Below are 15,628 nucleotides of genomic sequence, written 5' to 3' on the forward strand. Positions count from 1 at the left end.
TTAGTATGTGCTCTGAAGATAGAACATACGAGAATTAGAGACTGGATCCCAGTTTGGGTCACATTGAAAATGGGAACAGAATTGGGAAGCTCAAACTAAACAACTGTAACGGAAAAGTAATTCATACCATTGGGATGAAAGGGACCAAACCCAGATTAAAAACAATGGGGCACTCAGCAACTAACAGCGACATGAAATACTCTACCACTTGCAGGGAACAGCACAGCATCATTAAAAAGGGTTATGAAGAATTGTTTGGAAAGGGAGGACAGGGACTCCTGATCAGAGGGATATGGGTGAACAGCGAACACTAACACCAGGGTGAATAATGGCCTGAATGATCACTTCCTCTTTTGCCAATTCTCTCTTGACTCCAAAATCTACTAAAGGGTTTGACCTGCCTTTGCAGATGGACAGGTTGACAGCCTATAATTCCCGTTTGGGTCCCAGCCTGGGTCATTTCTGTGGCTTGCCTGATAAAACATCACTGACATAAATCACGCAAATCGAGCACGATGACTTCAGTTTCGGGGATCCATTCAGGACGTACCTTGCTGACATGTAACTCCTGTCCAGCCTTCCTTACAGATGCAGGTGAACGCAGCCTCTTCGTCCACACATTGGACTGAGCCTTCAGGGTTACATGGTGAAGGGCTGCACTGGTCTGGAATTTCTGGATCAAATACCAGACAATAAAACATGGCATGGCTGAAGACACATGAAAAAGTATTAGCTCAACATGCACTGAATGGGACAAGGTGGATTGGCCCAACCAGCCTTCTACTATTGGAAAAAAACTCGTTAAACTTTTATTCAAATCTCTCCATGGCTTCATCCGTCTCTACTTCTGGAATCTCCTCTAGCCCCACAACTGTCCAATTCTTTTGCATACCTCCAATTTTGGTCTCTAGATCTTCCCCAATCTTAATTGCTTCACCCCTAGCAGTCATCTCTTCATCATCCAGAATTCTGAGCTCTCAAATTCCCTTTCTAAACACCCCCCAACACTCTCCCCTCCTTTCAGATGCTCTTGATAATTTATCTCTTAGACCAAGTTCGTGGCTGTCAGGTAAATGGCTGTTACATCACGACGACAGAAGTTCCTTTACAATTCTGCCATCCATAGCTTTCAAGAGGACAAAAGAGAGTGTGGGGCGCTCTGAGCTCATTAATCAGTCAATTAAACAAATTAAGAGCTTAAGTGTGTGTCTGGATTCCTACGCTGCAGTGTTTGGAGTACGATTGAAGCAGAACCTCCGAATTCAGAGGACCGCCTTCTGCTACCAACTGAGCCACTGGAGCATATGTATAATTATGTAACTTATTCAAGCATGATACAGAAACTTTCCCACATTAGGTCAGGTACAGCAACACGTGGCCTGAAATAGTGCAGGGTTCAGATGCTCACTATCTGCCAATTACTGAAATGATGGCATAAGAACCATAACAATGTTCTGAATTGTTATAGAATAAAATATTCATTCATTCAGATCGTCAGGGTAGAGGTTCACCATTTAGTGTGTGATTCCAGTGACTATAAGTGACGCCTGTCACATACTATGTAGCTGCGATCTTAAGGCATGATCTGCCAGGGTAAGTTGAAAAGAGAAATGTTCATCATATTCCGTCCACTTACTCATAACATGCCTGCTGTATTCATGAAAGGGGGGCACATTCCTCTCCTACTTTAAGCCTCAACTATATCCTTATGCCCATCAGTCGGCACCTTTCCCACAACTTACCGGTAATACAGCTCCGCAAATCCCCAGGGAAGTTTTTGGAACTGCGGTAATGGCTTGGGACGCCTACCTGGTAGCGGCTGAGACAATCTGCGGGGGAGGCAAGGAGAAAGTCTGAATGCTCACAGTAACAATGTTCCAGTAAGAAAGGAAGTGCTCCCCACTTGGAGGGTAGATTCTCAATCACAGGTTGAGCTGTATCATACACTCACAGCTGCAGATCAGGGGGCAATGACAAAAATTTAAATTCCCAGTCAGAAACTCACTGCACAGGAATTCTTTGAGGGAGTGGGGGGCCGTGGGGGTGGGGGCGGGGTGCATGGAAGGCAGATAAATTGAGGGGTGGAGAAACAGGGACAGTGAAAGGGGTAGTGATCCACAGTCATTCCAAATCACATTGCACATAGCAAACAATCTGGTCTGTATGTTATACTCCTATTCTATTAGCAGGTGCATTTATTGGGACCCACAAACCAATGTGGTAAATCGTTCATTTCTGAGAAGCAGCCCGGCTCCTTCCCTGCAGGGGACAGAGAATCCGTGTTCAGGGAATTCCAAACAGTGTTCAGGAATTCCAGACCAACGAAACTCCCAAACACTCACTGACTGGCAGCGCAGTATGGCACACTTAGCGAAAAGAAAGATTAACACCACATTCTGTTCTGGGTACCGGTCCTCTGGAGGATGTGTTGGTATTGGATGGAGGTGGAGCACAGATTCAGCAGAGTGATGTTCGGGTTAAATTGCCAGGATTGGGAGCATGGACGAGGCTTGCTGTTCCCTGAGTTGAGAAGATTAAGGAGTAATCTATTTGATGAGATTAAAGCGTTGTTACAGAGAAACTATTTTCCCTCATGGGAATGTCGAGAAGTTGCTTGGTTTCTCTTTCCATTTTCCCCCTTTTAACTGGAGTCACCAAGACTGCTGATTGTTCAGTCTTCAGATTACCCATTAACAATTTTTAATCTGGCCGCTGATCCAGGCTGGGGGCTAACATTAATTTACACGACCATGCCCCTGATTGCATTCTTCCATGGCTGGAGTGGGTTTTGAATCCAAAGTCTCCTAGTTCAGAGGTAGGGATATTATCAGCTTTACCAGCGAGGCAGAGTCCAGAACAATGGGCACGACCTTAAATGTAGAGCCTGGCTTCACAGGGATGATGTCAAGAATTCTGTGCCTTATAAAGTGTGGCTCAGAGCCAATGACAATCTTCATGACTGAAACTGATCAATTTTCCCAATACCACAAACACACGAAATGTGTCATCAGAGTGGTCTGTGCACTTTGAATTGGTATAACTTGTTTAGTCCCCTCACTTTTAGCTTTTAAGTGTTTCAATCCCTCACTAATAGCACTGCATGTCCACCCCCACCATTTAAGAAGGCAGCTCACCATCACCTTCTCAAAGTCCATTACGAATAGGCAATAATTACTGGCCTGGCCAGCAAAGTCCAAATTCCCTTCCTTTGCATTAAAAATACCCAGGGACAAAGCTTCAGCCTTGAACAAAATAAAAGTTGTGGCAAACTCAACTAACACTGAAAAAAGCTGCAAGACAAACATTGTGATCAGCAAGAAAAGTTGGAAATACGAATATTCTTTCATTTGTTAGACAAAGTTAAGAAAATGCAAAATGTTATTCATTTACACCTGATGAAGGAGCAGTGCTCTGAAAGCTTGTGATTTCAAATAAACCTGCTGGATAATAATCTGGCATTATGTGGCTTCTGACTTTGTCAAAACACAGGTGCATTTCCACATCATAGATACTCCTTCATGCTTAAGCAAAAAGTATGATGTTCTTGACTGATTTGTTGTCTGAACATTTTTAAATCTCTCACCTTTTCCTAATCCCAATCAGAGCAAATTTAATTCAATTCTTTCTGAGTATATCATTTGCTTTAAGATTTTCATCTCTTGATTTTTTTTTTACCCAATACAAGTCTGCCTTTCAGCTTGCAAATTATTTTATCCCAATTACGCAGAGGTTCTAGTTTGCCCCCTGAACTCAGTTCAGTCTACGGTTGCGACAACTTTATTTGGAGACTTAGCATGAACGGGAATGAGAGATCCATGTTCTATCTTTTTCCACTTACTGGGCTTGGCTTTGGTCCTCCTACCAACCGGCTTTGTTTGTGCTCCTTGATTAAGTTTCACTCATTGCCTCTGGGTCTGCTTTGGGATTTCCTTGGTCCCTTCTATTCCAGTGGACTCTGATGGAGCTGTTTCAACCTCCATGGGCTTTATGCACTTTAAGAAGACTTCACAGCTCAGAGTAATAGAACTGGAGAGAAAAAACTGAAGTCCAACCTAAAGTTTTGAGTCAGAAGGATAATTTCTCTGGGTTGGCTCACTGTAAAGTAATGGGGCTGGAGGGTAAGTAAGACTTTGTTTTTTTTGTGCATTTTAAGATTTTTCGAACTGCGTTATGTATTTAGATAACATACTTTGTTTTATATTATTTTTCCCCTTTTATGTAACAAACTTCTGTTTTACTGTTAAAGAAAATCTACAGCCTTGCGTGCCCACATTTCAATGAAACAAAGAAACATAGGTGCAGGAGTGGGCCATTCAGCCCTTCGAGCCTAGAGCACCATTCAATAACGATCATGGCTGATCATGTGATGTTAGTATCCCATTCCCACCCTCTCTTCATATCCCTTGATCCTTTTAGTCACAAGGGCCACATCTAGCTCCCTTTTGAGTATATCTAATAAACTGCCCCCAACAGCGTCCTGTGGGAGAGAATTCCACAGGCTTACAACTTTGAGTGAAGAAATTCTTCCTCACCTCAGTCCTTGAACAGCTTGCCCCCTATTCTTAAACTCTGAATGGCTGCCATTTTAACTGAAGAGAAAAGAGACCTATTATCCCTATTAAACAGATTGGTCTCTGACTTGTTCAATCATAGCATTAACTGGGGCTGGTCTGATTCTGATTTCAATTCAACATTTTTTGTCTGCTCAGCCAATATTGCTAAGAATTTATGTTTTTATCTGTCTAGAAATAACTTTTAAATGTTTCATATCTGAGAACAATAACGTCTACCAATCTAAACCTTCATCATCCATAAACTCTTGTGCTGAGTCACCACCTCAAGTTATTGATAGTACATACACCAGAAATCTTGATGCTGTCACCTTGGGCTTGGTTTCAAACAATTTGACTTGTAACTTCTCTTCAACATCCACATTCCCGGTAGCTAAAATTTGGCTCCGTTAACCACAGATTACAGCTTGGCTTTTAATACAAATTTGGCTTTTGCTCATTTTGCAATGGGTCCCAACTGTCATTATTGCAAAACTTGTGTCCTCGGAGTAATCAATTAACTAGCGTGTTATATAAACCCTTTTTCTGATGAAGGGTCTAGGCCTGAAACATCAGCTTTGGTGCTCCTAAGATGCTGCTTGGCCTGCTGTGTTCATCCAGCTCCACACTTTGTTATCCCCTATGCAAACTCATTCATAGTTTTGAATGTTTCAATTTAAAACAAACCAGTGGATAAGCTTCATCCTTAAACAAAGAGGTTTCTGTTTCTCCTTGGAAATATTCATTGAAGTTTAAAAGGCATTGAGTGATTTCCTTCTGAAGTACGGACCAGTCCCACTTCTAGCTCCATCCATAAGGATGATTTCTGGAAGACACTTTTGTAAGATTTTTCCTCCATTTTCAAGACAGAGTTGTCTTGTTTCCGAAATATTTAATATATTATGTAAACATTTATATAATTATGAAGTCATGTCATTCGGGAGGTGGTTTGAAGTTTATAGAATGGAGGTAATGAAGAGGGTTAAGACACAGAGCTGATGTAATCTAACTCACTGCTGGAACAGGCTCAAGGACTTTTTGGCTTCCTCCTCTACCTCTCTCAGGCTGTTTCTCAATACCCATGTTGACAACAAAAAGTAACTTGTACACAGAACTGTTCAGAGACCAATGGCAGCGTTAATACAGAAACGAAACTCACCAAGATATCTGGGGTAAAAGTAGTCCTGTGGAAGGAAGGACAGATAAATATCAGGGAAAACATACTGCTCAATCAGACTCAACATCAGCCTGAGCTTCTGATTCACAGTCACCATTACAAAACTGAGAGAGGTTTGCTGCCTCATTCACTAGCAATATCTTTTCCACCATGAATTGGGAGAGGTGCTGGCCTCTCGTCTATGAGGCTAACTTGAAATGACACATCACCTGCAAGCTTAAACACAGGAAAGGCCATCCTGCTTGAGCCTCAGAGAGACAAGAGAGAACTTCAGGGCCAGCAGGAAACTATTCAACTTCCAATTCTCAACATTAATGGACGAGGAGGAAATAAAGTCACCCGAGGAGCATGAGCAGTCAGTACCCATGCCAGAGGAGGCGACAGGCAAACAAACTAGAGTTCCAAATAAGCCCCAAGAAACATCCCAACAGCACACCTTTCAGAAACCTGAAAACAACTTGAACTTATCAGCTCATTAGGGCCTGGATTATCTTACATCGCACCGTGTCACGAACCCCACACGGTTAAACCTTTCGCAGCATCCCCAAAGCTCTGAATAGGCGACAAAATATTTCTGACGTTTCATCACGTGGTCAAATATGCCAGGAAAATAACGCACAGCAAGCTCCTACAAAGAACACTGTGATAAAATGACAATCAGCTTCATTGCGGTTGATTTCAGGGGAAATATTGACCTGAACATGCACAAATGAATGATGCTGGCTTTCCTTAAAGTAAAACTGAGACATTGTTTGCATTCACCTCAGAGGCAAACCAGAACCTGGTTTAACTAATCATGTAACATGCTCAAATGTAAAGTTCCTTCAGAAATGACTCTCTGACAGTACAGCGCTCCCTCAGTACTGACCCTCTGACAGTGCAGCGCTCCTTCAGTACTGACCCTCTGACAGTGCAGCACTCCCTCAGTACTGACTCTCTGACAGTGAAGCGCTCACTCAGTACTGACCCTCTGGCAGTGCAGTGCTCCCTCAGTACTGACCCTCTGACAGTGCAGTGCTCCCTCAGTACTGACCCTCTGACAGTGCAGCGCTCCCTCAGCACTGACCCTCTGACAGTGCAGCACTCCCTCAGTACTGACCCTCTGACAGTGCAGCGCTCCCTCAGTACTGACCCTCTGACAGTGCAGCGCTCCCTCAGTACTGACCCTCTGACAGTGCAGCACTCCCTCAGTACTGACCCTCTGACAGTGCAGCGCTCCCTCAGTACTGACCCTCTGACAGTGCAGCGCTCCCTCAGTACTGACCCTCTGACAGTGCAGTGCTCCCTCAGTACTGACCCTCTGACAGTGCAGCGCTCCCTCAGTACTGACCCTCTGACAGTGCAGCACTCCCTCAGTACTGACCCCCGACAGTGCAGCACTCCCTCAGTACTGACCCTCTGACAGTGCAGCGCTCCCTCAGTACTGACCCTCTGACAGTGCAGCGCTCCCTCAGTACTGACCCTCTGACAGTGCAGTGCTCCCTCAGTACTGACCCTCTGACAGTGCAGCGCTCCCTCAGTACTGACCCTCTGACAGTGCAGCACTCCCTCAGTACTGACCCCCGACAGTGCAGCACTCCCTCAGTACTGACCCTCTGACAGTGCAGCGCTCCCTCAGTACTGACCCTCTGACAGTGCAGCGCTCCCTCAGTACTGACCCTCTGACAGTGTAGCGCTCCCTCAGTATTGACCCACTGACAGTGCGGCACTCCCTCAGTACTGACCCTCTGACAATGCAGCGCTCCCTCAGTACTGACTCACTGACAGTGCAGCGCTCCCTCAGTCCTGACCCTCTGACAGCGCAGCGCTCCCTCAGTACTGACTCACTGACAGTGCAGCACTCCCTCAGTACTGACCCTCTGTCAGTGCAGCGCTCCCTCAGTACTGACCCTCTGACAGTGCAGCGCTCCCTCAGTACTGACCCTCTGACAGTGCAGCGCTCCCTCAGTACTGACCCTCTGACAGTGCAGCGCTCCCTCAGTACTGACCCTCTGACAGTGCAGCACTCCCTCAGTACTGACCCTCTGACAGTGCAGCGCTCCCTCAGTACTGACCCTCTGACAGTGCAGCGCTCCCTCAGTACTGACCCTCTGACAGTGCAGCGCTCCCTCAGTACTGATCCTCTGACAGTGCAGCGCTCCCTCAGTACTGACCCTCTGACAGTGCAGCGCTCCGTCAGTACTGACCCTCTGACAGTGCAGCGCTCCCTCAGTACTGACCCTCTGACAGTGCAGCGCTCCCCCAGTACTGACCCTCTGACAGTGCAGCACTCCCTCAGGACTGACCCTCTGACAGTGCAGCGCTCCCTCAGTACTGACCCTCTGACAGTGCAGCGCTCCCTCAGTACTGATCCTCTGACAGTGCAGCGCTCCCACAGTACTGACCCTCTGACACTGCAGCACTCCCTCAGTACTAACCCTCTGACAGTGCAGCGCTCCCTCAGTACTGACCCTCTGACAGTGCAGCGCACCCTCAGTACTGACCCTCTGACAGTGCAGTGCTCCCTCAGCCCTGACCCTCTGACAGTGCAGCGCTCCCTCAGTACTGACCCTCTGACAGTGCAGCGCTCCCTCAGCACTGACCCTCTGACAGTGCAGCACTCCCTCAGTACTGGCCCTCTGACAGTGCAGCGCTCCCTCAGTACTGACCCTCTGACAGTGCAGTGCTCCCTCAGTACTGACCCTCTGACAGTGCAGCACTCCCTCAGTACTGACCCTCTGACAGTGCAGCGCTCCCTCAGTACTGACCCTCTGACAGTGCAGCACTCCCTCAGTACTGACCCCCGACAGTGCAGCACTCCCTCAGTACTGACCCTCTGACAGTGCAGCGCTCCCTCAGTACTGACCCTCTGACAGTGCAGCACTCCCTCAGTACTGACCCTCTGACAGTGCAGCGCTCCCTCAGTACTGACCCTCTGACAGTGTAGCGCTCCCTCAGTATTGACCCACTGACAGTGCGGCACTCCCTCAGTACTGACCCTCTGACAATGCAGCGCTCCCTCAGTACTGACTCACTGACAGTGCAGCGCTCCCTCAGTACTGACCCTCTGACAGCGCAGCGCTCCCTCAGTACTGACTCACTGACAGTGCAGCACTCCCTCAGTACTAACCCTCTGACAGAGCAGCGCTCCCTCAGTACTGACCCTCTGACAGTGCAGCGCTCCCTCAGTACTGACGCACTGACAGTGCAGCGCTCCCTCAGTCCTGACCCTCTGACAGAGCAGCGCTCCCTCAGTACTGACCCTCTGACAGTGCAGCACTCCCTCAGTACTGACCCTCTGACAGTGCAGCGCTCCCTCAGTACTGACCCTCTGACAGTGCAGCATTCACTCAGTACTGACCCTCTGACAGTGCAGCGCTCCCTCAGTACTGACCCTCTGACACTGCAGCACTCCCTCAGTACTAACCCTCTGACAGTGCAGCGCTCCCTCAGTACTGACCCTTTGACAGCGCAGCGCTCCCTCAGTACTGACCCTTTGACAGCGCAGCGCTCCCTCAGTACTGACCCTCTGACAGTGCAGCACTCCCTCAGTACTAACCCTCTGACAGTGCAGCGCTCCCTCAGTACTGACCCTTTGACAGCGCAGCGCTCCCTCAGTACTGACCCTCTGACAGTGCAGCACTCCCTCAGTACTGACCCTTTGACAGCGCAGCGCTCCCTCAGTACTGACCCTCTGACAGTGCGGTGCTCCCTCAGCACTGACCCTCTGACAGTGCAACGCTCACTCAGCACTGACCCTCTGATAGTGCAGCGCTCCCTCAGTACTGACCCTCTGACAGTGCAGCACTCCCTCAGCACTGACCCTCTGACAGTGCAGCGCTCCCTCAGTACTGACCCTCTGACAGTGCAGCGCTCCCTCAGTACTGACCCTCTGACAGTGCAGCGCTCCCTCAGTACTGACCCTCTGACAGTGCAGCGCTCCCTCAGTACTGACTCTCTGACAGTGCAGCGCTCCCTCAGTACTGACCCTCTGACAGTGCAGCGCTCCCTCAGTACTGACCCTCTGACAGTGCAGCGCTCCCTCAGTACTGACCCTCTGACAGTGCAGCGCTCCCTCAGTACTGACCCTCTGACAGTGCAGCGCTCCCTCATGGCTGACGCTCTGACAGTGTAGCGCTCCCTCAGTACTGACTCTCTGACAGTGCAGCACTCCCTCAGTATTGACTGACAGTGCAGCACTCCCTCAGTACTGACCCTCTGACAGTGCAGCACTCTTTATCTACTGCATGGGGATTGACAGCCTGGATTATTTACTCAAGCCTTCACTATGGGATTTAAGTCCATGATATTCTGTGGATGGTCCACTGCAAAGAACATGAAGTACTTACTGTTTCTTGATTGTTCTCAAATATTTCCCTCGCTTCCTCTAGATTGCAAATTTCTTCAATGCATTCCCGCTCTAGAGAGCCTTGTTTGTGTTCCTCAAACATCACATTTGCCCGTGGGTATCTGGCGAGGAATTGTGATGCTCGTTGGTGTGACAGGACTGTGTGGAGGCAAAAACATTTGGCTGAATTATTGCTCGCTCACTCAATGCTCCATTTCTTGTTTCACTCACTACAGAGTCCTCACTTAAAGTTGTGCTTGTATTCCTGACTTCAAGTGAAGTGCGGCTTCCCATAAGAAGCAACGTTAAGAACTGACCTAGGTTGCTGTATTCTGTGAAACAAGTCATTAAAAATACCAGATTAATGCAGGGCAAAGCATTGCAATTCACACAGTACCATTTTAGATAGTTATTTCTGATACCTCAATGGGCAACTTTCCTATGAAGGCAATACATCTGATGTCAAAAGTGGATGGTCTTTATTACAACATAAATTGGAAGTCACAGCCTGACAAATTCCACAGTAATAATTAGAAGGAAGAGTTGAAGGGTAAGGAAGGTGTGCTTTTTGAAGAATTGGTTGTGTTGTTTTGCTTTTGTCTCTCTGGGGATGCTGTTCTCAAACACCGAACAGTATAACACAGAAACAGGCCCTCCAACCCACCATGTCAGTGCTAACCATGATGCCACTCTAAACTAATCCCATCTGCCTCCACATGGTCTGTATCCCTCTGTACCCTGTGTGTTCATGTATGTGTCTAAATGGCTCTTAAATGTTGCTGTCATATCTGCTTCTACCACCTCTCCTGGGAGGGTGTTCCAGGCACCTACCACCCTCTGTGTAAAAAACTTGCCTTGCACTTCTCCTTTTGAACATTCCCCTTCTCATCTTAAACCTATGCCCTCTGTGTGTTTTACTTTTCCACCCTGGGAAAAAAAGACTCCAAATATTCAATCCATCCATGCCTTTAATAATTTTACATGGCTCTGTCAGGTTGCAAAAACAATTCAAGTTTGTCTTCCTTTCCTTGTAGCTAATACCCTCCAATCCAGGCAACATTCCTAATAAAGCTTTTCTGCACCCTCTTCAAAGCCTCCACATCCTTCCTATAATGTAGTGACCAGAACTGTACACAGTACAGTACAGACATGGCTTGCCAACTTTCATACTTAATGCTCTGACTGATGAAGCAAGCATGCTATCTGCCTTCTTTATCAGCTTATGCCACTTTCAGGGAGCTATGGGTTTGCACCCCAACATCCCTCTGTGCTTCAATGCTCCTAACGGTCCTGCCAATTACTCTATACTTTCATTTTGCATTTGACCTTCTAAAATACATCATCTCACTCTTGTCAGGATTAGACTCCATTTGCCATTTCTCTGCCGAAATTTCAACTGATCTGTCTTCTGTTGAATCCTTTAACAACCTTCCTCACTATCCACAACTCCTCCAATTCTCATGTACTAATCGGACCACCTATATTTTCATCTCAATCATTAATACATATTACAAACAACAGAGACCCTAGCACTGATCCTTACAGAACACCATCGGTGACAGACCTCCACAACTGCTCTCTGACTTCTATGACCAAGCCAATTTTGCATCCAATTTCCCAACTCACCATAGATCCCAAGTGACTTAATCTTCTGGACCAGGCTACCATAAGGGAACTTGTCAAATATTTAATAAAGTAGACAACTTCCATTGACCCACACTCATTAATCATTTCCATCTCTTCAAAAAAAATCAAATTGGTGAAATTAGACCTCCGCCACACAAAGCCATGCTGACTATCCCTGAATGATCCATTCTTTTCAAAATGTGAGTAATTCTTGTCCGTAAGAATTTTCTCCAACAATTTCCCTATCACTGATGTAACACTCACCAACCAATGCAAATACTAATTACAACCACTTCCTCTGGTTCTATGCATACATTCCCTTCTTTGTCCTAGAATGGACCTACCCCTGGCTACCTTCCTGCTCCTACTATGTATAAAATGCCTTGGGATTCTCTTTAATGCCACTTGCCAAGGAAATTTCATGGGCCCTTATAGCCCTCCTAATTCCTTTCCTCTTTCATTTATATTTCTCAAGGACCTTGTCTGATTTCAGTTTCCTAAACCTTCTATATTCTTCCTTTCTCTTTTTGACTAAGCTTTCAATATTTCTTATTATCCAAGGTTCTGGAATGTTGCCATCTTTATCTTTCATCCTCACAGGAACATTCTGGTCTTGAACTCAGATTAACTGGCCTTTAAGAGACTCCCTCACAGCAATGTGGATTTATCCTCAAACAGCCACCCCAATCTAATTTCTCCAGTTCCTGTGTAATACCGTTTTAATCAGCCTTTCCTCAATTTAACACTTTTACCCAACCTTATCCTTATCCATAACTTTACCAAAAATTACAGTTATGATCGCTGTTCCCAAAACGCTCCCCTGCAGAAACTTTGATCACCTGTCCAGGCTGATTCCCCAGTACAAGGTCCAGCATGGCCCTTTCCCCAGGCGGACTATCTACCTATTGTTTCAAGAAGCCCTCTGAATGCACCCAACAAATTGTTCCCCATCTAAGCTCCTGGCACTCAGTTAACATTGGGGAAGTTAAAATCACCCACTTGAACAATTTTATAAAAACTGAAAGGACTGCAGATGCTGTAAATCAGGAACAAAAACAGAAGTTGCTGTAAAAGCTCAGCAGGCCCGGCAGCATCTGTGAAGAACAAAATCAGGGGAAAAATTTCGGGTCTGGTGACCCATCCTCAGGTCACAAGATAATAAAATGTGAGGCTGGATGAACACAGCAGGCCCAGCAGCATCACAGGAGCATAAAAGCTGATGTTTCGGGCCTAGACCCTTCATCAGAGAGGGGGATGGGATGAGGGTTCTGGAATAAATAGGGAGAGAGGGGGAGGCGGACCGAAGATGGAGAGAAAAGAAGATAGGTGGAGAGGAGAGTATAGGTGGGGAGGTAGGGAGGGGATAGGTCAGTCCAGGGAAGACGGACAGGTCAAGGAGGTGGGATGAGGTTAGTAGGTAGGAGATGGGGGTGCGGCTTGAGGTAAGAGGGAGGGATGGGTGAGAGGGAGAACAGGTTAGGGACGCAGAGACAGGCTGGACTGGTTTTGGGATGCGGTGGGAGAAGGGGAGATTTTGAAGCTGGTGAAGTCCACATTGATACCATTGGGATGCAGGGTTCCCAAGCGGAATATGAGTTGCTGTTCCTGCAACCTTCGGGTGGCATCATTGTGGCACTGCAGGAGGCCCATGATGGAATTGTCATCTAAAGAATGGGAGGGGGAGTGGAAATGGTTCGCGACCGGAGGTGCAGTTGTTTATTGCGAACCAAGCGGAGGCGTTCTGCAAAGCAGTCCCCAAGCCTCCGCTTGGTTTCCCCAATGTAGAGGAAGCCACACCGGGTACAATGGATACAGTATACCACATTGGCAGATGTGCAGGTGAACCTCTGCTTAATATGGAAAGTCATCTTGGATCCTGGGATAGGGGTGAGGGAGGAGGTGTGGGGGCAAGTGTAGCATTTCCTGCGGTTGCAGGGGAAGGTGCCAGATGTGGTGGGGTTGGAGGGCAGTGTGGAGCGAACAAGGGAGTCACGGAGAGAGTGGTCTCTCCGGAAAGCAGACAAGGGTGGGGATGGAAAAATGTCTTGGGTGGTGGGGTAGGATTGTAGATGGCGAAAGTGTCGGAGGATGATGCGTTGTATCCGGAGGTTGGTGGAGTGGTGTGTGAGAACGAGGGGGATCCTCTTTGGGCGGTTGTGGCGGGGGCAGGGTGTGAGGGATGTGCTGCGGGAAATGCGGGAAATGGGGTCAAGGGCGTTATCGACCACTGTGGGGGGAAAGTTGCGGTACTTGAAGAACTTGGACATCTGGGATGTGCGGGAGTGGAATGCCTCATCGTGGGATTCCCCGCAATTTCCCCCCACAGTGATCAAGAACGCCCTTGACCGCGTCTCCCGCATTTCCCGCAACACATCCCTCATACCCCGCCCCCGTCACCACCGCCCAAAGAGGGTCCCCCTCATTCTCACACACCACCCCACCAACTTCCGGATACAACGCATCATCCTCCGACACTTCCGCCATCTACAATCCGACCCCACCACCCAAGTCTTTTTCCATCCCCACCCTTGTCTGCTTTCCAGAGAGACCACTCTCTCCGTGACTCCCTTGTTCGCTCCACACTGCCCTCCAACCCCACCACATCTGGCACCTTCCCCTGCAACCGCAGGAAATGCTACACTTGCCCCCACACCTCCTCCCTCACCCCTATCCCAGGCCCCAAGATGACTTTCCATATTAAGCAGAGGTTCACCTGCACATCTGCCAATGTGGTATACTGTATCCACTGTACCCGGTGTGGCTTCCTCTACATTGGGGAAACCAAGCAGATGCTTGGGGACCGCGTTGCAGAACACCTCCGCTTGGTTCGCAATAAACAACTGCACCTCCGGTCGTGAACCATTTCCACTCCCCCTCCCATTCTCTTGATGACAATTCCATCATGGGCCTCCTGCACTGCCACAATGATGCCACCCGAAGGTTGCAGGAACAGCAACTCATATTCCGCTTGGGAACCCTGCAGCCCAATGGTATCAATGTGGACTTCACCAGCTTCAAAATCTCACCTTCCCCCACCACATCCCAAAACCAGCCCAGTTCGTCCCCTCCCCCCACTGCACCACACAACCAGCCCAGCTCTTCCCCTCCACCCACTGCATCCCAAAACCAGTCCAGCCTGTCCCAGCCTCCCTAACCTGTTCTTCCTCTCACCCATCCCTTCCTCCCACCCCAAGCCGCACCTCCATCTCCTACCTACTAACCTCATCCCACCTCCTTGACCTGTCTGTCTTCCCTGGACTGACCTATCCCCTCCCTACCTCCCCACCTATACTCTCCTCTCCACCTATCTTCTTTTCTCTCCATCTTCGGTCCGCCTCCCCCTCTCTCCCTATTTATTCCAGAACCCTCATCCCATCCCCCTCTCTGATGAAGGGTCTAGGCCCGAAACATCAGCTTTTGTGCTCCTGAGATGCTGCTTGGCCTGCTGTGTTCATCCAGCCTCACATTTCATTATCTTGGATTCTCCAGCATCTGCAGTTCCCATTATCACTCAGGTCACAAGATCCCTTCTTTGAGACTTCAGCAACCCTGTTGTTTTTACATATTTGCATGATCTACTTGCATATCAGTTTGTCTATCACCTGCTTGCTATAGAGAGGCCTATGGCATAATCTCCTCATAGTGATAGCAACTTCCTCATTCCTGAATTCTACCTAAAAGGCTTTGTTGAATGAGCCCTCCAAGATGTCCTCTCTTTGTGTAACTGTGACATCCTCCTTAATCAGTAATGCAATTCTCCCACTCCTTTTATGTCCCTCTCTATCATGACTAAAACATGTAAACTCTGGAATGTTGACCTGCCAGTCCTGCTCTTCTCTCAACCAAGTTTCGGTAAAGTCTATAACATTGTCGTTTTCTGCTGATCCATGCCTGATTGTTACTGGAAACCAAGGATTGGGGAAACCAGCTTCTCCCATTGACAGCTGC

General features: G+C 47.8%; 1 protein-coding gene across 1 annotated transcript in view; it reads right to left on the reverse strand.

Annotated features, from left to right (window-relative positions):
• The window catches only part of pros1 (protein S), a 66,342-nt gene that overhangs the window by 45,050 nt on the left and 5,664 nt on the right, over positions 1 to 15,628 (reverse strand). Inside the window, exons 2-5 of the mRNA XM_059646449.1 lie at positions 10,056 to 10,213; positions 5,710 to 5,734; positions 1,743 to 1,829; positions 551 to 673 (exon numbers count right to left, since the gene is read on the reverse strand). Of these exons, the coding sequence (XP_059502432.1) occupies positions 551 to 673; positions 1,743 to 1,829; positions 5,710 to 5,734; positions 10,056 to 10,213 (393 nt within the window). The remainder of the gene's footprint in view (positions 1 to 550; positions 674 to 1,742; positions 1,830 to 5,709; positions 5,735 to 10,055; positions 10,214 to 15,628) is intronic.

Source organism: Stegostoma tigrinum, chromosome 6 (assembly GCF_030684315.1).
Source record: "Stegostoma tigrinum isolate sSteTig4 chromosome 6, sSteTig4.hap1, whole genome shotgun sequence".
Classification (NCBI taxonomy): domain Eukaryota; kingdom Metazoa; phylum Chordata; class Chondrichthyes; order Orectolobiformes; family Stegostomatidae; genus Stegostoma; species Stegostoma tigrinum.